Raw genomic sequence first — 26,913 nt, forward strand, 5'->3', positions numbered from 1 at the left:
TTTTTTTAGATTTTATTTATTTGAGAGAGACAGAGAGAGAGTGAGCAAGCACAAGCACAGGGCAGGGAGAGGGAGGGAGAAAAGCAGACTCCCTGCTGAGCAGGGAGCCCGACACGGGGCTTGATCCCAGGACCTGGAATCATGACCCGAGCCGAAGGCAGACGCTTAACTGACTGAGCCACCCAGCGCCACTTTTGGTCCATTTTTAACTGGGTTATTTGCTTTTTATTATTGAGTTACAGAATTCTTTATATAATCTGGATATAAGTCTCATCATATCTATGGTTTGCAAATATTTTCTCCTATTCTGTGGATTGCCTTATTTTCTTAATTGTGGCATGAAAATTTTTAATTTTGATGAATCCAATTTACTTTTTCTTTTGTTGCTTCTGCTTTTTGTGTCTTATATAAGGAATCATTTGCCTAATCTAAGGTCATAAAGATTTACTCCAGGGCGCCTGGGTGGCTCAGTTCATTAAGCGATTGCCTTCAGCTCAGGTCATCATCCTGGAGTCCCAGGATCAAGCCCCACATCGGGCTCCCTGCTCAGCAGGGAGTCTGCTTCTCCCTCTAACCCTCCCCCCTCTCGTGCTCTCTCTCTCATTCTCTCTCTCTCTCAAATAAAATCTTTAAAAAAAAAAGAGATTTACTGCTGTTTTCTTCTGAGAGTTTTATAGTTTTAGCTCTTACATTTAGATATATGATCCTTTTGGAGTTAATTTTTGTATACAATGTGAAGAAGGGGTCCAGCTTCAATCTTTTGCATGTGGGTATGCAGTTGCTCCAGCACCATCTGCTGAAGACTATTCTTTCCTCATTAAAGGATCTTGGCACTTTAGACATCTTGGCATCCTTGGCACATGGGTTTACTTCTGGACTGGCAATTTATTCCACTGATCTAGATTTCTATCTTTATACCAGCAGCACACTGTACTGGTTACTGTAGCCTTGTGTTCAGTTTGAAAATTAGGAATTTCTTCTTCTTTCTCAAGACTATTTTGTGTCCCTTGAACTCCCATATGAATTTTAGGACTAGCTGGCCCATTTCCATGAAAAACCCAGCAGGGACTATGATAGGGAATGTGTTGAATCTGTAGATCGATTTGGGGAATACTGCCATTTTAAGTCTTCCAATCTGTGAACATGGAATGTCCTTCCATTTATTCAGATCTTCTTTAATTTCTTTCAACAATGTTTTGTAGTTTTCAGAGAATAAGTTTTGGACTTTTTTTTGTTAAATTTATTTTTTAAGTATTTTATTTTTTTAAAAAAGATTTCATTTGTTTTTTGACAGAGAGAGAGAGACAGTGATCCCAGGACCCTTAGATCATGACCTGAGCCGAAGGCAGATGCTTAACGACTGAGCCACCCAGGGGCCCAGTATTTTATTCTTTCTGATGCTATTATAAATGGAACTGCTTTCTCAATTTCATTTTGGTTTATTCACTGTTGATGTACAGATAAACAATTGATTTTGTGTATTATATTATACTTTATTTTTTTTTAAAGATTTTATTTATTTATTTGACAGAGACACAGTGAGACAGAAGGGAACACAAGCAGGGGGAGTGGGAGAGGGAGAAGCAGGCTTCCCTGCCAAGCAGGGAGCCTCATGCGGGGCTTGATCCCAGGACCCTTAGATCACGACCTGAGCCAAAGGCAGACGCTTAATGACTGAGCCATCCCGGCGCCCCTGTGTATTATATTTTAAAATGTTCTCAGTTTAGGGGTGCCTGGGTGGCTCAGTTGGTTAAGTGTCCAACACTTGATTTTGGCTCAGGTCATGGTCTTGGGGTCATGAGATAGTGACCCTGTGCGGGGCTCCACACTCAGTGGGGAGTCTGCTAGAGGAGTCTCTCCCTCTGCCTCTCTCCCTACTCGTGTGTGCTCTCTCCCTCTCTCTCTCTCTCTCTGAAATAAATAAATAGATCTTTAAAAAAAGTTTTCAGTTTAATTTTCTAATATGGTAAAAATAGATAGATATAACTTACCTAAATAAACCTCTTTGAGGTCACCAATAATTTTTAAGAGTACAAAAAGGTTCTGCAGTAGAAATGTTTGAGAACTGCTTTACTAAGGTATAACCACTACATAATAAATTTCACATATTTAAAGTCTATAATATGAGGTATTTTTTAAAAAGATTTTATTTATTTGAGCGAGAGAGAGAGAGCACGAGCAGTGGGGAGAAGCAGAGGGAGAGGGAGAAGCAGGCTCACTGCTGAGCAGGGAGCCCGACACGGGGCTTGATCCCAGGACCCCAAGATCATGACCTGAGCCGAAGGTAGACGCTGAACCAACTAAGCCACCCAGGCACCCCATGTGAGGTATGTTTTTATGTTATAATTTTTTGTTGTGACTGAAAAATTATCGACCAAATAACAACCCTTTATTGGAGAAGTATCAAAACTGACTATTTGGTCCAATTATAGCATAATTTTGTGCCACAATATTATGAGTTTTGACATATGTGTACATCTAAAGAAGCCATTAAAACATTAAGATTATGAACATATTCATCACCCTTAAAAGTTTCCTCCTGTCCTTCATAGTTCCTCCCTTTTCCTTGCTCTATTCATTTTCCCTTGACCCTAGACAACTATTGATTTGCTTTCTGTCACTATAGACTAGTATGAGTTTTCTAGAATTTTATATAAATGGAATCAGATACAATGTACCCTCTTTCGTCTAGCTTCTCTCTCAACCTAATTATTTTGAGATTCATTTTGTATATCAATATTGCCTTTTGCAAAGTTTTTGAGTAGCATTTCATTGTAGGAATATACCACAATTTGGTTAGCCTTAGATGGCTAGCTGGATCAGAATATGTCATTATGATATGGTCCTTCTGAAGTAGGAACATGGTTCCTATTTTTTTTTTTTTAAAGATTTTATTTATTTATTTGAGACAGAGAAAGACACAGCATGAGCAGGGGAGGAGGGCACAGGGAGAGGAAGAAAGAGGCTCCCTGCTGAGCAGAGAGCCTGATGTTGGGCTCGATCCCAGGACCCTGGAAGTCGAAGGCAGATGCTTAACCAATTGAGCCACACAGGCGTCCCTGGAACAGGGATATTTTTATGTGGACAAAAAGCAAACCACTAAACTTAGCTTTTACAATTACTGAATAGTGGCCTCACAATCAATCTATATTTCTATCCTTGTACCAGTACCCTTATCCTCCCTATGTCTCATGGATTGGCTATGGTCAAAGTAACACTCATAAAATTACACCAGAATACCAGAACAATTATTTAAGCCTGTGATCTAGGATTTGACAGACACATGGGAGCCCTTTATACAGAGGGCAGAGGCACTCTTCATGTGTTAAGCAGGTAGAGAGCTACACAGCACTGAAATGGGCCTTTGAGTGGCTAAGCGGTATTAGTGTCTTTATGGAATAAAGGGTCTACTCATAACTGCTGCTGTAGGAATGGCTGTTGTAGGGAAAGATCCCTTGCCTTATTCCTGAAGTAGAGAGATAGGCACGGGAAAGACTGGTGGAGGCAGGGGGTGACAAATGGCACTAGGGCCTGGAAGGGAGTGGGTGGAAAGCAGCAGTGTTATTCCTAGACCCTACCCTTTGAGGAATGGAATATGCTCTCGCCCTGATATCCATATGCCTGTCCATGGTTGGCGTGGTGAAGCATCTGGATGGGCCAGTTGCTTTTTATAAAATATCCTGGTTCCTAGGTTCAGAAAGGGAAAGATCTCAGACAGCTGATGACTGATTTTAGGGATAAAGGTTAAAGGCCTCTAAGGAAAAGAGAAAAGCATCCTTTCCACTGAAGCTACCTTTCTGATAGCAGTAACAGTTCTAGTTTCCTGTCTTATAAAAAAAAAATTTGCCCTCATAGGATCCTGGAGTTCCCAGGGGCTGTGACTGAAGATCAACAAAGCTCTTTCTCTTAGTTTGTTCCTCCAATAAAGGAAAGAGAGAAATGCCAAACCAGTTAGCAGATATCCAACTCTATTTCTTCCCATCAAAAACTCACCCACCTCTCAGGAGAGGAGAAATCGAGTTCCCTTGATGAGGTGTGAGCAAGTTGTTCTGGGGTCCATCTTGCAATGCAGCTGGGGAATGCAGCATACATATCAGAGGCAGGGAAGGAAAAAGGGCTATGTATTGGGATCTGTAGAAACAATGAGAAAAACGGTATACCTGTCACCACAAATCCTTTTGGAACAAAGAAATATAAATAAATTTGTAAATTTGTGTTTAAAAAATTTACCATATGTAGACAAAATTTGCTGAGTATTTTCTATGTGTTGAATGCTGTACTAAGCAATTTACATGCATTTTCTCATTTAAACTTCACAATAATCTTATGAGGCAGGTACTATTATTATCCACATTTTATATACTATGCTATCAGATTGCTTTTTAGTTACTTTATTTGTATTTATGCTCCTGCTCTTCCAGCTAGTTTGTGAACTCCTGACTGGATATCATTTTACTTTACATGTGAGGATAATGGGGCTGTGGTATTTCTTGTCTCATGACTACCAGGGCTGATGTGAAAAGACCTTCTTACACAGCAATTGTTTAACTTTTTGCTACTTTCTCATGCAGTCATTCATGCATTCAATATTTACCGACGTCCACTCTGCCAGACCCTGGGCCAGCCATGAATGATAAGAAAGATGAAAAAACCCTACAATCTTTGCTTTGATAGAGCTCCCCCATCTGGGACAGTCCGGAAAATTCTTTCTTTTATAGTTAAACTCCCTGAAAGAGTGTCTGTACTTACTATCATTGAGTCCCCTCTTTCCATTCCCTATTTTTTTGAGAGTTAAAAAATATTTATTTATTTTTTAAACATTTTATTTATTTATTTGTCAGAGAGAGAGAGAGAGAGAGCACACACAAGCAGGGGGAGCAGCAGGCAGAGGGAGAAGCAGGCTCCCCGCTGAGCAGAGAGCCCAATGTGGGACTCAGTGCCAGGACCCTGAGATCATGACCTGAGCTGAAGGCAGACACTTAACTGACTGAGCCACCCAGGCATCCCAAAAATTTTTATTTAAATCCAATTAATTTAACATATAATGTATTATTGATTTCAGAAATAGAGGTCAGTGATTCATCAGTTGCATATAACACCCAGTGCTCATTACATCATGTGCCCTCCTTAATGTCCATCACCCAGTTACCCATTCCTCCATCCCCCTCCCCTCCAGCAACCCTCAGTTTGTTTCCTATGATTAAGAGTCTCTTATAGTTTGTCTCCCTCTCTGATTTTGTCTTGTTTTTTTCCTCTCTTCCCCTGATCATCTGTTTTTGTTAGAAGAATGATTTTAGGGACACCTGGGTGGCTCAGTTAAGCGTCTGCCTTCGGCTCAGGTCATGATCCCAGGGTTCTGGGATCGAGCCCTGCATCGGGCTCCTTGCTCAGTGGGAAGCCTGCTTCTCCTTCTGCCCGCTGCTTCCCTGCTTGTGCTGTGCTCTCTCTCTCTCTCTCTGACAAATAAATAAAATCTTAAAAAAAAAAAAGCAATGATTTTAATGTAATGCTTTTTTTTATTTCTTTACTTTTTCCTTTTTAATTTTTTTTACTAAGTTTTTATTTATTTGACAGAGAGAGAGAGAGACACAGCGAGAGAGGGAACACAAGCAGGGGGAGTGGGAGAGGGAGAAGCAGGCTTCCCGCGGATCAGGGAGCCCGATGTGGGGCTCGATCCCAGGACCCTGGGATCATGACCTGAGCCGAAGGCAGACGCTTAACGACTGAGCCACCCAGGAGCCCCTGTAACAGAGTTTTTAAAAAGTTCAACGAATGTGGTTACAAATTCCATGCTGCAATTAATCTTACTTTCTTTAAAAATTGAGATATAGCCATTTGTGACAACATGGATGGATCTAGAGGATATGATGCTAAATGAAATAAGACAGAGAAAGACAAATACCCTATGATTTCACTTATATATGGAATCTAAAAAACAAAAGAAATTAATAAACAAAGAAAAAAGTATAAACAGACCCATAAATACAGAGAACAAACTGACGGTTGCTAGAGGGGAGGGGGATGGGCAGTCAGTGCCGGGTGTAGGAGATACCGGCTTCCAGTTATGGAATGAGTAAGTCACAGGAATAAAAGGCACAGCATAGAGAATACAGGCAATGGTACTGTAATAGTGCTGTATGGGGACGGATGGTGGCTGCACTTGTGGTGAGCACAGCATAATACATAAACTTGTCCAATCACTTGTGTTGTACACCCGATACTAATGTAAAACTGTGTGTCAACTATACTCATAAAATTTTTTTAAATTGAGATATAATCAATGTATTATAAAGTTCATCCTTTGAAATTGTTCAATTCAGTGGTTTTTAATATATTCAGAGTTGTGCATCCATCACCACTGTGTAATTCCACTATGTACGCCACTGTGTAATTTTTATCACCCTAAACAGGTCATAAGGTCATTATGAGACACAAATACACAATGTGTTCTGTAAGCTGGGAAGTACCAAACACATGTAAAGGATCTTCTTATAGATTTGGCTCAGTGGAACCCTTACTGGTTAAGACTGAATCAGGATACGTACCAGGGATCCTGGGGTCTCCACCCCACGTCTTGATTGTCTTTCTTCTTTGAAGTGCATCACACTCTCCAGAGGGGAGACTGCAACTTTTATCTGCCCCTGGCACTCTCCACTGAAGTCTGTGATGTTGTACCAGCCACAGACAAACTGGAAGCCAGAAAGAAGTGGGGAGAGGTCCACCGAGGCAAAGCCAATCACCCTCTCTTCATCTGTGGGGGAAAGAGAAGAGCTGGGCAGTGTGGCTGGGCAAGTCTTGCCACTGACAGAGGCTGCACACAGAGAAGACAGATAATGAGAGAGACAGCCTGCTTTCACTACCATAAATTCTCTTTCCGTATGGCAGAGAAAAGCTAACAGAATTCAGTTTTGTTGTCTTGATATAGGCAATTGGAAAACAACCTTAAACAGCAAATTCTTCTTTTCCCTACATTATCATGCGTCTCAGTGATTTTCCTCAGGGCAGGGGGTCTTGAAAGAAATCATTCAAAAGACCATCACCCTTGGAATTATGAGGGAGTTGCATTTTCCCATTCATACTTGTCTGTATTTTTCAAATTCTCTATAACATACATATGTATTATATTTACTTGAGAACAAAAGTGATACAAATCACAAAAGAAAGACAAATAACTCCCTGGAAAACCAGCACATGGTGCAAAATAAGAGCTTGGACTCAGGCTTGTAACAGGGCTGCCCTTATTGAGTAAGAAGACCCCTTCTTGATTGGACAAGCAACCATGCAATGACCTTTGTTCTTAGACTCACTGTTCCTCATTTCTGACATAGAAGTAGCTGGAAATTTTTAAGAGGAGTGGCCATTAGTTTTCCCCATTTCTTGTACATGCCACTGGTGACACTGAACTCATTACACACCGTCTAACATTTGTTTAGACAGCTTGCTCTTCTTTAGACTGGGACCTACCTAAAAGCTGAGACCAAGTATCATTCGCTTTATGTTTCCTACACTCTCTGTTCCTGGCATAAATCTTCCCACATCATGAGAAAGTTGATAAACAACCACTGAGAATGCAAACGAACTGGCCAGCATAGAGTGGGACAAAGAAGCAATGCACCACAACAGCTAATCTGAGTGTGGCTTTGATTTGAAAACACATTACTTTAACTCCCCAAACCTCAAGTCTCATATATACAATGAGAAGGACTGAACCAAGATCCTCTTCACCTTAAGATCCTCCGAGACTTAAGAGTCTAGGAATGTTTGACGTTGTGTTCCTCAGAGTAGGAGTCAAGTAATTCTTACCCAATGGGAGTGAAGAATGATGGCTAGAACCATTAATTTCCACTCCAAAGATTTTTTTTATAGCTTTGCAGAGAAAAATAATCTTGCTTTATTTGGTCATCCAAGCATAACCTGTTTTTGATAGACTGTAACTTTAGGTAACACGTTGAGGGTTTTCCTGAACACGAAAGCACTACATCTTAAACATATCTGAGGAGAAATCAGGCTAAGTTGATCATTGAGAAAAACAATAGCTTTGAAGAGCTCAGTTTAATATCATATTTAGCGGGGCAACCCATCATTCTTTCTTAGTAGTTTTATGTTCTAATGATTCAAACTTACTTCATACTCTTTCTTTACTCCAGATTTTTGTATTTGCTGTTGCCTCTGACTATACTCTATCATGCCCCTTCATTTCTTAGGTCCAGGAAGCCTTCTGTGACACCCTCGGTTTGAGTCAGATGTCCCCTATGAGAACACCCTATATTTGCCTAGTCGTACTATCCTCTCATTGTCTGTCTTGCCCCCGGGACACTAGCTCCATGGGGGACAGAGACCATCTATGCCTTGTTTTACTTGTGAATCACTAGCACTTAGCATAGCACCTAGCATAGAGTAGGAACTCAAATATTTATTGAACACAGCGTGGTCTGGTTTGCATAGCTGAGGCTGTGTGGAAAGGATGGAGTTAAGGGAAGAGAGGCATCTACCTCTACTGAGAGACAGAGCTAGGTAAGTATGGTCAGTTGGGTCTAGGCATTTTCCCCACCTTCATTTACAAAAGGGTTTCACAGCATTCTCTAGGGGTCATGGAAGATAGGGAATTTATTTTGTTCTTCTCTATACCAAATAGCCCTAGCACAGTACCTGACACATAGTAGGCATAATAAAAACAGCTCCATTTATTAAGCACCAATTTTGTGCCAAAAATCTTATATTATCTCTAATCCTTATAAAAATCCTGTAGGGCAGGTACTATAATCCTAATTTTATTAATAAGGAAACAAAGGCTCAAAGAGGTAAAGTGTTTGGCTTAGGTCATGTAATTTCTGAATGGCAGAGCCAAAACTTGAATCCAGGTCCATATAAGACCAAAGTTACTCTTTTTTTTCTTGTTACAGTAAGTGCTGAATTGCGGTAAACCCTGGTCTACTCGACAATCTCTGGAGTACTTTAGAGAAAAGAGAAGAGTAGAAAGCCAGGGAGGAGGGTGAAGCCTAGTTAAATACAGCAGGAATTCCTTGTGTTGATTCAGAGAAAATGGATTTATGATCAGTTCCTGCCACATTTATGAGGTTAGGTGGGGGTGGGGGACATGATAAGTGAATCCAAGGCAGGAGCATGGGACAAATCATCGAAATCAGATTCACAGCATCATTTCCAAACAGAAGCACTGGAAGAGAGATAGGTAAGTCAATTTCCTTTATACACTGACTACTCTCAGGTCTTTATTAGGCTCTGGGGTTAGCTCTGAAACTTACCACAGGCAAATAAAAACTAATGCTGTAGTCTCAAAACAACTGAAGGTTTGGAAACTAGGCCCTAGCAAGAATCCTAGAGGAGCTAGATTTATAGGAGGGATTTACTTAAGACAAAATTTGCTAAGTATAGAAGCTGTGAGATAGCTGGATGTCCTCATTCCCTCACTTCCCCCACCAGTGTTACCAGCATGGTGAACTACAAATGGTGAAGGCTGTATAGCCAGGTCGGGACTGGGGTCAAATCCTGGCTCCGCTGATCTTTTTTAAAAGATTTTATTTATTTGACAGAGAGAGACACGGCGAGAGCAGGAACACAAGCAGGGGGAGTGGGAGAGGGAGAAGCAGGCTTCCCGCGGAGCAGGGAGCCCGACTCGACTCAGGGCTCGATCCCAGGACCCTGGATCATGACCTGAGGTGAAGGCAGACGCCTAAGGACTGAGCCACCCAGGCGCCTGGCTCCACTGATTAATAGGTATATGACCTTAGTCAAGCCCCTAAACTTCTTTAGGCCTCAGGTGTTACATTTGTAACATTGAACGAATTATGTTTTTACATTGCAGGATTAGAGATGTTTGTAAAGCTCTCAGCACATTGCCATTCACTAATAAGAACGATAAAAACAGATGGTTTTACTAAGTATCAGGCATTCATTTAATTCTCCCACTCAGGTAGGTACTATTATCCCTATTTTATAAATAAAGAAGCTGAAGCAAAGAGAAATTAAGTCATTTACCCAAGGTCATACTACCTTGTAAGGGGAAAGAACTGGTATCTGAATCCCAAGAATGTGGCTTTAGAGTCTGTGCTCTTGATGTTGTTGAATTACGCCTCTTAATAATGGTAGCTGAATAAAACTAGGTTCAAGGATCATGATGTCAGCACCTCCATCCTGGGGAGGCTCTTCAAACAAGACTCTAGTCTTATGTACTGCTTAAAAATGCTGGGGTCTTGGTTAATAAGCCAGAGTCAATAGAAAGTATAACATCATACAAAGGGGGAGAAATCACTTGTGTATGGCAGCCTGTACGCTGTGATTGTTGAGATACAATTGGAAAGATTAAATGTACTTGGACTTCTGCACTAAGCAGGCAGTCAAACAAAATGACATGACTTCTAAGGATTTAAACTACCTAGGAGAATAATGTGGCCTTCTGTGAGATTCCCTCTAACACATATATGCGTCCCCTGCATCACAAGTGCCATGGTTTCACTTGGTTAAAAAAAGAAAAGGATTGGGAAATTGTCAACAGGATGTGAACTTATTTTCACAGACAGATATTCACAGAATAGAGTTCATACCTCCTTTATGCCAAACTTTGAAGACCAGAGTTTGTTGAGGGTCCAAAAGAAGCTCTTTTGATAGCCTATTAAGAAAAACAACCACCATAAATTAATGGTGTAGGAAGCATGTGTGCCGTACGAAACTTAGATTTGAAGAATATCTTGTAGTATGCAAAGCACTTTCCTAACATTTTCATTTCAACTTCACGGTCATCTTCTAGGATGTATTTTTACCTTCATGATTAAAAGGAGGGATGGAAGCTCAGAGAGAAGTAACTTGCCAAGATTTGCAATCAGGCTCCCCTGATGCAGTACTTTCCCACCTGATGATATCTGCCACATTCAAACTCTGTTTCTCAAGATGAGAGGGAGTGTGGAAAGGGAGCTCCTCAAGATGTAAGGAACGGTTTTATTGGAGCAGAGTAAAAAAAGATTCTTTTTATCTGATGTGGAAAGGGGAATGGTGAGAAGGGAGGAGGAAAGAAAAAACAACATCCACTGAGTGCCTACCGTGGGCCAGGCATGGTGCCTAGTGTCTCATATATGTGTAATCTGCACAAAAGCCTGGACATGGCATTATTATCCCTGCTTTACAGACAAAAAAGGTGGTGAGCGCTCAGAGAGGTGAAGTGACTTGCTCAAGGTCACACAGGAGTCAGTAAGTGGCAGGGCTAGGATTTAAAGCTTAGTTTGCTTGATTCTAAAGCTACACTGTACAGAGGCAAGGCACCAAAATAAGAAAGTATCCAATTTTCATAGCAGATAAAGAAGGTGATGTGGAGGTCAATGAACACCTCTAATACATTTTATATGAAGTGACTTATACCATTTTCAATTACAAAGATTTGGAAAGTTCCACACCAGGTGCCATGGCTTCAGGAGGAGATCCAGGGAACACCAAGAGACTTAATTGCCTTCCCTAGATACCCCTGGGGAACTGAAGAGAACCCACTTCAAGACCAATGAGAGGCACTGTGATAAGTACTGTGTCAAAAATCTGAATTCTAGCTGGTGGTCAGTGCATTCTAGCTCTACTATGGTCACCTGAGTGACCCTGAGAACTCAGACTTTTTGAGCCCTGGCTTTCTTACCTGTTAAATGGGATAATATTTTCTACCTACAAGGTTGCTAGGAGCATCAAATGAAACAATTTTGTAATAGAGCAATTGTAAACAGAACCATTACTCATTTTTCTTCTCATCTTTCCTCTGCTACCAACAGACTACGTAACCTCCCTGGGTCCACAGTATAACTTTAAAGTGAGGGGATGAAATTAAGAGACTGTCAGTGTCCCTTTGTCAAGTCCATAAAGTTAAGCTCTGAATGAATAAATCATCTTTACTTACAAGCTTAGCCCTCTAGCCTCCTGCCTTTCAAGGCAGAGTTGATATTTTAGATCAAGTACCTGGCCACAATGGCGAGAATTTCTATAATTTCCAGTAGCTCACCATAGATAGTACTGAGTTGTCACCGTAGTTCTAGCTCCTGATTCAGGTCAGCCTTTCAAATTTCAAAACACTGGACATGTGAACAACTGCTGAGGCTCAATTAGGTATGTAAACACCGTGAGAAAACAGCAGATCAGACACCATGTGGTGTGGCTAGTGTTGGTGGACAAGAGAGAAACTTTATAGGTGATGCAGGATAAAGGTAAGGGTAACAGTAGTTACACTAGAACTCACACTTTTAATGACGATGAAACAGATAAAACGAAGAAAAGGGAGGATGAGCTCTGCACCGCAGCCCTGGGCCTGTACGTCAGCCCCTGACCTCTGAACCACGCTGCGGCAAGCCTGACAGGACTCCACCTCCAATTCTTTGAGGCTTCCAAAGGAGATCTAACATTTGTTGAGTATCTGCTATGGGCCATGAGGTAATTTTCCTAAATGTCACCTAATTTGGACCTCACAATAACCCTGTAGAAGTTCACCCCACTTTGCAGATGAGGAATCTGAGGCTCAGAGATATAATGTAATTTGTTCACACAGCTAGTAAATGAGATGGGGTTGGAGGCGACGTCTCTCTAGGTGCAAAGCCCAGGCTCTTTCCACTGCACCAGGAATCTTCAAGGATATACAATCCACAGGCTTTCCTGAAATTAGTTTGCTCTGCCTTTTTCACCTAGATAAATTGTGTACATTCTTCAATGCTTAGCTGAATTATCTTTTTTTTTTCCCTTCAGCTGAATTATCTTATTTAAAAAGCTTTCCCTGAACTTCTAGGTTAGCCTAAATTATCTTTCTGAGAGGCACTAGAATCCTTTTTTACTACTTTTACAGCACTTGCCACATTCTAATGTATATTTTCCCAGGCAGATTATGAATACCTCAATAGCAGGAACTGTCTTAATCATCTTTAATTCCCAGTCCCTAGAACAGAGCGGAGCATATAAGAGGTTTTTACTGAATAATTTTTGAGTTGTACTGAGCTCAAAAGAGCTCAAAGAGAGTTAAAAAAAAATACTGCATAAGACTTTTAAACCACTACTAGCTGTGAATTCATAAGCACCAGGATTAAATAACTGGTTGATAAGAAAAGCATTTTCTAGGCCTGCTCAATATGGTTGTGTCCTCGTACTCCTTGATCTGAGTTTGTCTCTTGGAACAAGAAGAAGATTCTAGAAGGCTGATGGGATATCATAAAATACAAACCTTGATTGCTGTTGAAAATTCCAGATGGGGGAATCTGTGTTTTCAACCACTTGGGTGTAGATAGGAGATGGATCATCAGCCGTTGCAAAGGATACACAACAACTGGGTGTCAATACTTTCCGCTCGGTCAAGGGACTCCCTGAAATAGAACACAGTGGAATGACTGACTGTAGGGTGCCAGAGAGAACATGCTGGAAGCCTGCCATTAAACAGGTATAAGCAGGACCATTTCTAACTAGTCCCTGTATCTGAAGTGTTTCTCGTGTCCTTTCTGCTACTAAAATTGTCCTTTCAAGGCTCAGTTCATAAATATTCCCCAGTGAGGGATGACTTCTCCCAACTCCTTACACTTTGTGGGATGATGGAAAATACTGGATTGAGAAGCAAAAGTAGAACTGCAAAACCCCCTAGACTTAGGAGTCACATGATCAATTATCAGCTCTGCTGTATACATTCAATGTGACTTCGGGCAAGGCCACTCTAGGCCACAGCTTCCTCAAATGGGGCCTATGATACTTACACCTCCTAAGTGGTTATAAGGATTAAAAATAAATAATAATGGGTAACATATATCACTTACTATGTGACAGGTACTGTTCTAAGTACTATATATGTTTTAACTCATTTGAACTTTACAACAACCTACCTGTGAGGTAGGTTTTATTATTACTCCCATTATATAGATGAAAAAACTGGAGTACAGAAAGATTAAACATCTATTAAGTGGTCACACGTTTATTAAATAATAGAACTGAGAGAGTTCAATTCAAGATTCTGGCTCAAGAGTCCAAGCTCTCAGTCATTTTTTGTACTGCCCCACCAAAGTAAAGAAACATTACTTTACTGAGTAACTGTGCTGGTATTAACTTTTACAAGATCAGGTTTACAGTATGGGAGACTCAATCATTCAGTCTCTCCTAAAACAAAGTAAAATGTTTTTTTTCCTCCTTCCTAGGACAGTAGCAGCAGGTAAGGGTAAATTTGAACTAGGGGGCTGTATGGAGGCAATATGAAGGCTTTAAGGCTCGCTCTTTCTTTCATTCAAAACCCAAACACAGAAATCAGAATGTGCATTTTTCACATTTTGCCAGGCTGTGTTCCAGTGCTAATGAGGACCTAGAGCAGTTTTTCTTTAGTTGTCTCATTTTACCCAAAAGATCATTTCTGTGTTATGTCTCTGTTTTATAGAGATGGGGATCTGAGGTCCACAGGAGGACGAATGTCCTGAATTATATTCATTACAAATTCAACCTTAACAGTTGTGAGATATTAGACAGCATACTTTTCATATAAGATCTCAATATGTTGCTTACATTTACTGACCTAAATTTCTCTTCAAAGAAATATAATTGTTTCTTGAGGACTCAATTTAAGTTAGAAAATATAACATTAAAATCTTTTATATGTGAGGGGAAAAAAATGTAAAATGAAGATGATTGCTGATACCAGATAGTCTATAACTGTGCTGTCCAACAAGATAACCACTAGACACATGTGGCTATTTAACTTCAAATTAATGAAAATAAGTAAGATGAGAAATTCCATTTCTTAATTGCACTAGCCACATTTCAAGTGCTCAACAGCCACATGTGGCTAGTGGCTACCATACTGGACAGTAAAAATATAGAACATTCCCATCATAGTACAGAATTCTTTTGGACAGTGCTGAATAGACTATATAATACAGAGTCTATATATTCCATAAGATCACTTTCAGCTCTAAAGTGCTATCAATCTCAGGATTATAGATGAAGAGAAAGGAAGAAAAGAAAAAGAAGTGTCTAAAACATAATTTATGCAATCCAGAGGAACCAAAAAATCTCATCATCACTATTACCATAGGGTCTCTCAGCACACATGATGTTAAATGGCTGGAGTGAGTTCTGTTTCCTATAACTGGACGCCCCCTGACATAACTGCTCTCTCTCTCTCAGCCTTACCTTTCTTTCTCCCACTTTCCTTAGAAAGTCTCAAGCTTCTCAAAACTGATTTCTTCCAATAAAATGTCATAAATCCTCACAGCTAAGATGAGATAATCTGCTTCTATGTTGGCAGTTCCCACAGCATTCTATAATAATTTGTGTGTCTATGTTTCCCTCACTAAACTGAGAGTTCCCTGAATGCACGGAGTAGGCCCAAGGCCCTTATAAAAGGTTTGCAGGGGCACCTGGGTGGCTCAGTCGGTTAAGCGTCTGCCTTCGGCTCAGGTCATGATCCCGGGGTCCTGGGATGGAGCCCCGCATCAGGCTCCCTGCTCAGCGGGAAGCTTGCTTCTCCCTTTCCCGCTCCCCCTGCTTGTATTCCCTCTCTCGCTGTCTCTCTCTCTCTGTCAAATAAATAAATAAAATCTTAAAGAATACAGCTTCTTTAAAAAAAAAAAAAGGTTTGCAGACTCACTACTACCTTTGTCTGTAGATAGCTGCCAGACTTGGAGAAAAGAGAGAAGCTGCTTGTCTGCTTGCGGTGTGCACCAGCGGAGGACAACCACATCTGCTCAGGAAAGCTCCGAAGGAGATCAGCAGAGAGGACCAACTGTGGTTCTGAGAGGCAGGACCCTAGGTTCCTGTGTACTCTGCCCCTCATTTAGCATGACATGTCGGGTACTTCATTCTGGCTCTCTGGGTATCAGTTTCCTCATCTGAAACGTGCTCCCAAATCATTTCCCACAATAAGACTCTATGATTCTAGATGTCTACTAGTGCTGCTCAGATCTCTCCTTCACAGCACCCACCCCCTCCTCCACCCCACCCCACCCCTTTTAAGGTTTGTTATTTTTGAAGATGCTATCTGCTAAAGGCCTTGAAATAAAACTACTGGTTTGACTTTGGAAGAAAATTTTTTCCTTCTTCAGTCTTGAATAGAAATATTCCTTTCAGCCAAACAGGCAGGTGACAAATCAGCTTGAGAAAGCAGGTCTGCCAGGTTTCCCTGGCTCTCTCCTTGTGGGTGAAAATTCAGGCGGGCCTGTTTACATTTCTGGAAAAGGTCAAGTTCTAAAACACCTTTGGAGGCAGCCCAGAAGAAAGCCACTATACCTCCCACAGGTTGGAATACACACCAAGAGCAGTTAAGGGGACTTGAGATGAAGTAGCTTTACCATTTTCACTAGACTTCCTGTGTTTTACATAAATATATGCATCAAGAAAGATATAATTGTTTCAAAGAGATTAAAATAACAGCCCCTTATGTTTGGATAACACCTTATAGCTTACAAACTTTTCTTACTGATAACGTACCTGAAAATCACATAAGATAGGTGACTCTATCCCTATTTCACAAGTAAGGCAACCAGTCAACAGAAAGGTAAAGTGGCTTGCTCACTGCACACCTGGCTAACTAACTAGCATTTGTAAGACCAAGCCAGGTTTCCTGACTACCTAACTCCAGGGTTTTTCTAATGCAATAGGTCTAATTAACTCTATTTGGTTAAGAGTTTCCCCTCTGGCTTGGAATGAATGCATGGTAACTTTCCCCTCAAGTGATGCCCAAATTTGTGTATTAACAAAAACTTAGTCCAGTTCCATTAAACCAACGTTAACTGACAATTTCTCTGTGTCACACATGCCCAGATAAGTCAGGTTTGATTCCTGATCTGAGGGAGACAGACACACACAGACAATTAAAATAAGAGAAAGACTATACCAAAAGCACAAGGAGCTGTGGGAACCCAGAGGGGCTCCTAACCCTGCCTCGGTAGGTTAAAGGGAACCTCTAAAGGCTGATGATACTGTAGATAATTTTGGTTTTTACTGAGTATAACTTAGATTAACCTCAATAATTTTACCTCTGTTCCTCAGTGCCTTACTCGTAAAACGGCTAGAGACGCCTGTCATGTCTGGTTTGTAAGACTACAACTCTGAAAAGTACTGAAGGTGATTCATAAAGAAAGGGTCTTCAGAGCTTTCTCTAACAAAAGTATTAAAGAACCTCTTTTATTTTCAGAACCAGGGCCACAGTGGGGACCATAGAAAGTTCAAAGCTGCTTCAGATTTAAGCCTTGCTGAGGGCAAAACTCATAATCCAGAGCTGTTGGTGAATCTTCTGCATGCAGCCTTGCATGCAAAATGATTTTCACAAAAGCTTGGCAAATTATGGCTGACTCAGAGAGGGTGGCATGAGTTGCCCTCAGCTACATGTTCTCAGATGATGACAATCGAACAGAATCTTAAGAGATGAACTTGTATGAGCATCACATTTTATAGCTGCAGAGAAGGGAAATGGGTTTGCTCAAAGTCACAAAGCAAGTTAATGGCTTAGCTAGGGTCAGAACCTAGTCCACTGACTCGCATTCCAGAACATCTTCTATTATAACATCATTTGGAAGGCACATTTCAGAGAGATGATGTACAGGTCTATATTCTCAGGACCAAACACAGGGCCTGACAGACACATAAACTTTGTGGGAGCAAAGACTATATGGTCTATCACTGAGGGTGGGAATCAGGAGACAACAGAGACCTCTGAAAGTCAGATATCCACCCTGATGAGTGCTCTGCCCTGGATAAACAGAGGCCAAATAACAAGCGATTTATAGATTGGTAATTCATGCCAGAAATTTTAGAGGTGTTAAGTATCATATTCACAAACAAGAGGACATTTTTACATTTGCTTAGCTGCATCATGAAGATCAGGGTGCTGGGGCACAGAAATAAACAACACACAGTCCCAGGAACAGACAGCTAGTGTAGAGACACATTTCTAGACATTTTCAGCGCAGACCAATATACAATATGAAGGAGGAAAACTGTGTGGGAGTAGGGGTGGTGGTATGGGGTAGATTGGGGAACCTAGAGGGAGGTTTTGGGCTAAGAGAGGTGGTCAGTAGGCTTCAAAGTGTTATTGTAACCTTAGTCTATTCCCGAAAGATGAGAAAGTTTGTTGAAAAGGAGAGAAAAAAGGCATTCCAGGAAGAGAAAAGAGCATGTATGGTCAAAGGCTTGATAGTAAGAGAAAAGGGCTTTAGCAAAATGCAAACTGTGGAGTTAAGACCCGGTGAAAGATGAAGCTGAGAAGACTGATTAAATCAGGCCATGTGGGCAGCACTCTGTGTGCTGTCACCGAGTGCGGGGGATACGAAGCCAACAAACCTCTCAATTGAGAGAGGTCATATTCGTGGACCAGACATATAACCTCAGCAGCAAAATGAAAAAGATATTGAAAGAGAATACTGGAAGCAGCAACCATTGAGAGGGCTATCCCATTCGTCCAAGTTTCTGAGGCTTGAACAGGCAAGGTGGCACTAAGAATGGAGAAAAGGTGACAGAAATTTTCTGTGTAAGAGGCCATGATCCTATACCTTGTATTTGGACACAGTGGAACTTGATAAGCATTTGTTGAATAAATCTATTAGTCTCTGTGACTTATCCTCTGTTAAATTCCCCATAAGTAATTTTCCTGCAGGAGAGACAAAGTAGGAAATGAGAGAAGGCAGCATTGGACTAAGGCTTCAGATTCATCCACTTCCTCATTTAACAAATATTTACTGCTTATTATGTGTCAGGTACAGTTCTAGGTGTTGAAGATTTAGTGTAAATAAAACAAAACAAAAATCCCTGTTTCTGTAGGACTCATATTCTTCTAGGAGGACAGAAAATAAACAAAACACACTATTAAAGGCTACAGACAAAAATAAAGCAGGAAGGAGGGATAGAAAATGTTGGGGAGGAGCTACAATTTTAGATGGGTGGTCAGGGAAGGCCTTGTGAGACAAAGTTATTTCACTAAAGACATGCCAGAAGTTAAGAATATTCCAAGCCAGAGGAACATCAGATCCAAAGGCCCCGAGACAGGAGTCTGTCTATATTTCAGAAAAAGCAAAGAGGGGCCAGCATGGTTGGAACAGGGTGAATGAGGGGAAGAACAGGATGCCAGCTGGAGCTTGGTAGCTGGGGAAGGGGAGAAAGGAATCCAGGCTAAGAAAGGTGCGTGAGCAAAGGCCCAGGGAATGGTTTGTTGTTTGTTGTGGTAGGAAAGCAAAGGAAGCCACACACTACTGGAGGAAATCACCACTGTGCATTCTCAACCATGCTAAAATCATGTCAGTTAGTCTTAGTTGAGCCCTTGGTTGAGCTCAGCAATCTTCTTATCTATTTCTACATGATTCTCACAGCTCCCCTGCAATGACCAGCCAAAAGAGGATCCAGCCAAAGGGGATCAATTGCTATCATGATTCCCCCATGCCCTCCCTAAGCAAGCCCAGAACATATACTTTCCCACTTTAATACCTTTGTTTAAGTTGAAATGCCCACCTGGAGTTTTAACCCCACCTTCCTGAAATCCTATTCATTCTAAAAAGTTCTCCTGATTTCTCAGACATGTCTCATTTCTCTGTTCTAAACTCTCTAAACACTATATATTGTAGTACCCTTTTGGCCTTCAGAACATTTTGCTTTATATATCATTAATCGTGTAGTTGCCAATCTTCTTAAAGGGGTTATCAGCTCTCGGAGGACAGAAACTATGTGTTATTTGCTCTGTCCTCTCTCTATCTGCACTGGCCCTACAGAGATTTACTACTTGCAAAATTGAACTGCCATTCTTGCGATGTAAGCACAGGACTGGGTGTGCAATATATACCCACCCTGGGCTAGAGTGACTGGTAAACACAGTGCAGACAGGATTAACCGGCAAACACAGTCATATCTCATACCTGAACTTACAGAGCTCATGGTCTGATTAACCCACACATGACTCTCCCTGCCACATGGAGATGCTCCTTACTGAAAAGAGCAGATTATTCCTAAACCAGAAGAGGAGGTTGCACAGAAGAAAGCGATATCCCAGAAGAAACTGAAGAAAGGAAAACTTATGGCCTGGGAGTAAATTCTGTATAAAGTAAATGCAAATAAAAGTAAAAACAAACAAGCAAAAAAAGTAACTTGCTGTCTAATGGAAAAGTTACAAGTTTATTTGTATTGCTTTGTATTTGTACTTTTGCAATATGGGGACTTCCCCTAAAATGGAATGTAAACCCTATTTTTGTGTTTTAAATTCTAATTTATGCAATAACAACGAAACAGAACAATTCTTACAAAAAATAAAAGCTTTTTGTGCTTTCCTTAAATTCATTCATCTATTGATTTTTCTCTTTTAAAAAATTCAGTTTTTATACATTATACTTGTCAAAAATAGGCTGCTTTGGTGAGTCAATAAAAAAGCAAAAATTATTTCCCAATTTTGTGACTCATACAGGATCTTATTATCTTTAATACAATAAAGGAAGGACTGTACTTGGAGAAGACTTTGTCCTGAGATAAAACATTTCAAGGTTTCAAAGGTTCTGAGAAGGATGAGAACCTCAGGGGTCATTATAGCAGCTTATGCTCCTGGGAATAATGCCTGTTGGTGGTGTGTACAGAGAGAAATAGAAATGAAAGGTAAACAACAGTTACTATGGCATGAGTTTTGTTTCTGTTCCAATACAGCACAAATTGAGAGAGGCCAACACAGAGATGATAGGAGCTAAGTAGGGAGGCCAAAAGAAAAGATGTATATTGAAAGCTTTGGTTGTCTGGCTCACACAGCCATCACACATCTAAGAAGTATTAATTCCAACCATTTATAGATGAGAAATTCAAGACGGAAGGAGACAATAACTTGCTCAAAGTCCCACACATACAACTTACTGTGTGGGACTACACAGCTGAAGATATTCCTACTAGAATGTAAGTTCCACATGGGCATGATTTTTATCTGTTTTGTTCACTGCTTTATCCCCAGCACCACGGACAGTGCTTGCATAGCATATACTATACAAGTCTTGTTGAAGGGATGATGAGTGAACAAATAAGGTAAGGTCTCTGCTCTTAAACAGCTCCTATCTAGTAGAGAAGAAAATCATGCAAACAATTTCAATACCATGTGATATATGCTATGATAAAGAGGAAAAAAACTGCTGGGAGAGCAAACAGGAGGGGGGCCTTTATGTCAGGGAAACTCTGATGAACAGTGAGTCTTAAGAGAGGAGTTGGAATTAGCCAGGGAAAAGAGAAGGGTGATGGCAAAGAGAAAGTTTTAGGAGAGATTATAACACTAAATAAAGAGTAAGGCAAGGGTTCTTTGTGCCATGGACTCCTTTGGCTGTCTGGTGAGGTCTATGGGCCTCTTCTTTTAACAGTGTGGACATTGCCAGTTGTATAATAATTTTGTGTGTTGTTTTTTTTTTTGAGAGAGAGGAGGGAGAGGGACAGAGGGAGGGAGAGAGAGAGAATCTTAAGCAGGCTCCATGCTGTGTGGAGCTTGATGCGGGGCTCGATCTCACGATCCTGTGATCATGAACTGAGCTGAAATCAAGAGTGGATGCTTAACTGACTGAGCCACCTAGGCACCCCAGTGTGTGTGTGTGTGTGTGTGTGTGTGTGTGTGTGTGTGTGTGTGTGTGTGTGTGTGTGTGTGTGTGTGTGTGTGTGTGTGTGTGTGTTTTAAGGATTTTATTTATTTATTTGGAGGGGGGAGAGCAAGAGAGAGAGCACGAGTTGGGGGGAGAGGCAGACGGAGAGGGAGAAGCAGGCTCCCCACTGAACAGAAGAAAGCCTGATGTGGGGCTCAATCCCAGGACCCTGGGATCGTGACCTGAGCCAAAGGCAGACATTTAACCGACTGAGCCACCCAGGCGCTCCTCTGTGTTTTTTTAAATGCATAATGTAAGATACACAGAATTATGTAAAAATCAAATTATATTAGCATCATTGTCAAAATGCTAAAAAAGCTGTGACCTGCTAATATATATGCTTTATTGATATGTAACAAGATTTAACTGTAGGTTTTACAACTACTGTAATTTTGAAGTAATGACAGGTATAAAAAGACACCTGCAAGAACTACAATGTGATATGAAAATACCTGTGATTTCTACTGCTGACATCATAGGTACCGCTAATATCACTAGGGTCTAATGCCTACGTTCACAACCATAGGAAATGTTAAATTTTTAGTTAGAGGTTAATAAAATTCAGATGTGATTATTTTCCTATCTAAGTTTACCATCCTGACTTTTTATCCTTGGGTCCTTTGGGGTTTAGGGATCCAGTGTTAAGAATTCTTGGTCCCTGGTACATAATGAAGAGGGCCTGAAATGGTAGCAATGAAAAGGAAAAAAGAGTCCTAAAAGAAATTTAAGAGATACAATTTAATGAATTTGATGATTTGATGGTGGATAAGGAAAAGAGAAGTACCTAAGTTGATACTCAGGTTTCTGGACTGGAATTTATGATATACAAAATTAATATATAACTGGCAATGTCCGCTTAAGTTCAGAAAGGCTTTCATGTTGCTTAAAACTTTAGGCTTGAGACATATAATTATTATTGATTAAGATGGTTAACAGTTGTTGCAGATTCTGTCATGATTTCAAAGATTTGTGAAGACAGGACCACAGCCTGAGGAGTCAGACACATGCTCCTGGAAAAGTAAGTAGAGCATACCTTTTAAGCTCAAATGCATCGCTCTTTCTACCAGGATACTGACTGCAAAAGTTCCATCCAACCTGGCAGGGCCCTCCTCAGCTGGGCAGATTTCCTTTGTGGTGTTGTTGCAGGGGACCTGGGTGGAGGCAGGAGACTTCTGGTGGCCAGGTGATCTCGGAGAGAGCTGAATCTCATCATTCCTTCTGGGGAACTGCTCAGACTCACTGTGGCTGCTGCACTCCACAGAATCCATCTCAGGAGCGGGCCCAGGGTGTGGGGAAGGAGAGGAAAGAACCACGTGAACTCGCAAGGCAGCTCCTGAGAGGTTGGAAGCATTTCGTCCAAACAGAGGATACACACCTGCAAGAGGATGGAGGAGGATAAGCCCAAGCAAGCAGGAACCAAGAACGCTCTCTAACCCTGGAAATGACTGAGAGTGCTTATGGTCCTCTCTCCTTCAATGGGCCTACAGGCCCCAATATACCAATTTGTAAAAAAAACTGTGAAGTTAGTATATGGTGTGAAAACTTTTACTTCCCTTCTCCCCAACGTGCACACTATCTCCATTAATGGAAAGTAGTGACAGCTCAGATTTGAAGCCAAAGTCAAATGACTACCAGGCAGAGTTGCTGTGGAAGAGATTCACGTGCTGGGGGTGAGCAGACTTAGATGACTTCTGAAGCCTTTTGAAAGTAAGATTATTATTAAAGCAGGAGTGGCCTGTCTTCTCTGTCACATGTCTCACTGGCTCTTGTCCTTAGGCTTTCTCCTAAGGCTTTCTTCTTAGGAAGCTGTCCTGGTGCTCAATTTCGCCTGTTTCAACAACTAAATATGTCTGGCAGTAGCCCTAAAGATCATTTGGAAATGAAGTAGGAGGCTTCGGCAAAGGAGGCAAGAAAGAAAAATAGGGGAATTAGTATTTGTTGAGTGTTTTTCATGTGCCACAATCTGAGGAGTTAGGTAACCTGCCAAGGTGACTTTTCCAATAAGTGGCAGATTTAAACCCAGGGATCTGAACTTGCAGGCTTCCTGGATATTAAAATGAGATTTAATTATATAGCAGAAGGCACTAAGAATTCTTTCAGAATCTCCAAGTTTGCTTCATTAGACTCATTTCAATGCAGGAAAATGGAATTAACTGATTCACAGGAAGCAGTAAAAAGGAACTTTCCCTGTATTTTTCTGTTTTTTAGGTAACCTCTTTTCTTCTGATGCAATGTGTGAATTATCATCATTATCGCAAGCAGGAAGTAAGGGCAATAATAGCAACATGGCTAAATCCTTATCCTCAAGAAACTCAACAGCTGCTTGGAAGGATGGTTGGGTGGATGACTGGATGGACTGCTTGACTCATTCAATCAGTACATCAAATGCCACAGCTTGTACAAAGCCCATTTACAGGAAGATAAAAAGCTTAGACTAATGGGAAGTGGAGAAGCAGGAGAGAAATGGACAATCTGAAAAGTTAAATACTTCCCTTGGTATCACTCAATAAAAAGAGGTTATCTGTGCTTGAGTTCTGATCCTTAAATCTTTATTCCAAACCTGTTCCAAAGTGTTCCAAACCTACTTTCTTCAGCAGAGTGAAGTTAAAAGCCCATCTTTCTGAACTTTAGTTCAAGTGGGCTGTACTTACTTCAAAGACGTTTTCTTTTTCTTTTTTTTTTTAAAGATTTTATTTATTTATTTGAGAGAGAGAGAATGAGAGATAGAGAGCACGAGAGGGAAGAAGGTGAGAGGGAGAAGCAGACTCCCCACTGAGCAGGGAGCCCGATGTGGGACTCGATCCCGGGACACCAGGATCATGACCTGAGCCGAAGGCTGTCGCTTAACCAACTGAGCCACCCAGGCGCCCTTCAAAGACGTTTTCTGCAGGCTCTCTGAAGTGACTCTAGGCTTGCCAGATAAAATAGGGGCACATGGCATTTAATGAGGTGTCCAACAGAACCAGAATTACACCTGCTGGGTCCAGAGAGAACCAGAGAATCTGGGATGATCACCCAAATACTCAGTTCTTATTTAGCCTGGGTTACCTGTTCAACAACAGGGTCAGAGCACAAGGCTAACAGAGCTACACACGGTTGTGACTCTGTTCCTTTAGCTGTATAGTGGAGGAAATAACAACTAATCTTACAAGGAGTGTCCCAATGAATAAATATCATGTTTATAAAGAATCTGGTCTGGTCATCTTCATTCTGCATTATAGTTACTAGGTGGAGTCTTCTAAAATGCAAAACTATCACTCTTCTATTCAGACCCCATTAGAATAGCTTTTCACAGCTCTCAGATAAAAGTCCAGTACTCTTGTCTTGAGCCTGGTAGTAATCTAACCTCTTTGAGCCTCCATTTACATGACTATAAAATAGGTGTGATACCTATCTCACAGCACTGCTAGGAGGATCAAATAAAATAATGTCTGAGGGAGTTTATCACATAGTGCTTGTCATAGAGCAGGTGCTCAAACCACAAGAGCTAAGGCCGGTTCCTCACTTACCACTGACAGTTAATGTCCTTGCTGACCTCTCCCCAAGTCTGGCCAGGTCCACATAGGCTGAACCAATCCAACTGTCCGTCTGGTGGGGCCTCTCCACACTGTCACTGCCATAAGCCCGCCACACTTGGATCTCTAACCTCTCCTCCCTGAAATACCAAAGCAGTGACGGGCCCCTAGTGACTTCTGCTCTTTTGGATGCCTTGAAAGTAACCATGACCTGTTTTTTGTTTGTAGATTCCTTAGGCTTCTTAAGAGGGGTCCAGAAGGCCTCATGATCATACAGTTTGTAGCGGAGGTAACAGTATGTGTTCTTATGAATGTGGTTCTGGCCGGCAAGAAGCACACAATGGATGGGCAGCCAGAGCCTTGGGGTGGATATGGTGACAGTGGCTGGTTCCTCTTCATTCATCTTGACAAGATTCTTCAGATTATTCTCAAAGCTCCAGCCCAATAGCTCAGCAGCTTCCAACACCCGCTCTCTATCTCCAGGATGCGTGAAGGAAACTGAAAGCTCCAGGCCACCCACGATCTTCTGCATGAGCTCCAAACCGTGAGGCAGGGCCCCATCCTCTGGCAAAATGATAGGATACCATCCTGTGATCCCTTATGGAAAAAAAAATTTTTTTCAATTATTGTTTTAAGAGTAAAATGATTTACCTACCTCCTACTCCAGACCCACCATCACCCTGGCCCAAGACAGAACAGAAAACATATACCCACAGAACACTGGAGTTTGTTTTATCTGATTACTGAAGGACAATGAGATCAGGGAGAAGAACAAAGGCTAGGAGTTGGAAGACCTGAGTTCTCTCCTAGGCTCAGCCCCAAACTAGCAGTTCAGTCTAGGTAAGTCATTAATTTCACTCAGCCTTGGTTTCCTTACCTGACAAATAGGAAAATTCGTGCTAATCTTGCCCACCAGACAAAGTTGTTATAATCATCAAATGAGATAATGGTTTTGGAAGAGTCTGAAAAGAGAAGTGCTATAAAAAATGTGAAATGGAGGGGTTGGAAGATGGCGGCAGAGTAGGAGGACCTTGGGCTCCACCTTGTCCCACAAATATAACTAGGTAACTATCAAGTCATCCTAAATACCCCAGAAATTGAACTGAAGACTGGCAGAACAAACTCCACAACTAAAGGTAGAGATGAGGCCTCATTAAAGAAGGTAAGGTAGTGTGGAGACACAGTTTGGGAGAGAAATGGATTGTGGCTGTTGCAGTGGGGAGGGATCCATGGCCACAGAGAAAGGCAAGAGACAGACTAGCACACAGGGGAGCTTATGGGGAAAACGAATCCCCACAGCAATTGTCTTGGAAAGTGAGAGGGACTGAATTTCATGAGTTTCTGCAACAAGTGGGACTTAAAGCCTGGAGTTTTAAAGGTCAGCATGCTTGGCTCTGATAGATCCCAGAGGGCATTGGGGCTGCTCTTGGAGAGGAGGCAAACAGCCTGAGAACATACAGTGTAGAAACAGCAATCTGAAGAGCACCTGGAGCACACAGTGGGGAGGTTATATGCAAACCTAATGATAACCATATATCAAAAACCATAATAAATACGCAAAGATTAAAGAGAAAGAAATCCAAATAGATCATTAAAATTAGCAGGCCATGAAAGAATGAAAGAATCAGAGAAAATCTTCAGGAAGAACCACAAAACAATAAAAAGACAATGAATACTATCTATCATAATTACTTTGAATGTAAATAGACTAAATGCTCCAATCAAAAGAAATAGATAAAAAACAAGACCCATCTATATGCTGCCTACAAGAGACTCATTTTAAACCTAAAGACACCTGCAGATTGAAAATGAGG

At 41.2% G+C, this 26,913-nt stretch overlaps 1 protein-coding gene and 1 long non-coding RNA gene across 4 annotated transcripts in view; one reads left to right on the forward strand and one right to left on the reverse strand.

Moving 5' to 3' along the window:
• LOC114218741 (uncharacterized) overlaps positions 1-16,013 on the forward strand; it is a 50,974-nt gene extending 34,961 nt beyond the window's left edge. Inside the window, exon 8 of the long non-coding RNA XR_015766620.1 lies at positions 15,611-16,013. This is a non-coding gene — a long non-coding RNA (uncharacterized LOC114218741). The remainder of the gene's footprint in view (positions 1-15,610) is intronic.
• C2CD3 (C2 domain containing 3 centriole elongation regulator) overlaps positions 1-26,913 on the reverse strand; it is a 139,446-nt gene that overhangs the window by 34,128 nt on the left and 78,405 nt on the right. For all 3 annotated transcript variants that reach the window (XM_028115976.2, XM_028115975.2, XM_028115978.2), the window contains exons 23-28: positions 25,094-25,696; positions 22,618-22,959; positions 13,196-13,334; positions 10,563-10,627; positions 6,546-6,751; positions 3,998-4,131 (exon numbers count right to left, since the gene is read on the reverse strand). In XM_028115976.2, coding sequence (XP_027971777.2) covers positions 3,998-4,131; positions 6,546-6,751; positions 10,563-10,627; positions 13,196-13,334; positions 22,618-22,959; positions 25,094-25,696 — 1,489 coding nt within the window. The remainder of the gene's footprint in view (positions 1-3,997; positions 4,132-6,545; positions 6,752-10,562; positions 10,628-13,195; positions 13,335-22,617; positions 22,960-25,093; positions 25,697-26,913) is intronic.

Source organism: Eumetopias jubatus, unplaced genomic scaffold, assembly GCF_037043125.1.
Source record: "Eumetopias jubatus isolate StellerSeaLion01/CBP00866 unplaced genomic scaffold, mEumJub1_p1.0 scaffold_13, whole genome shotgun sequence".
Classification (NCBI taxonomy): domain Eukaryota; kingdom Metazoa; phylum Chordata; class Mammalia; order Carnivora; family Otariidae; genus Eumetopias; species Eumetopias jubatus.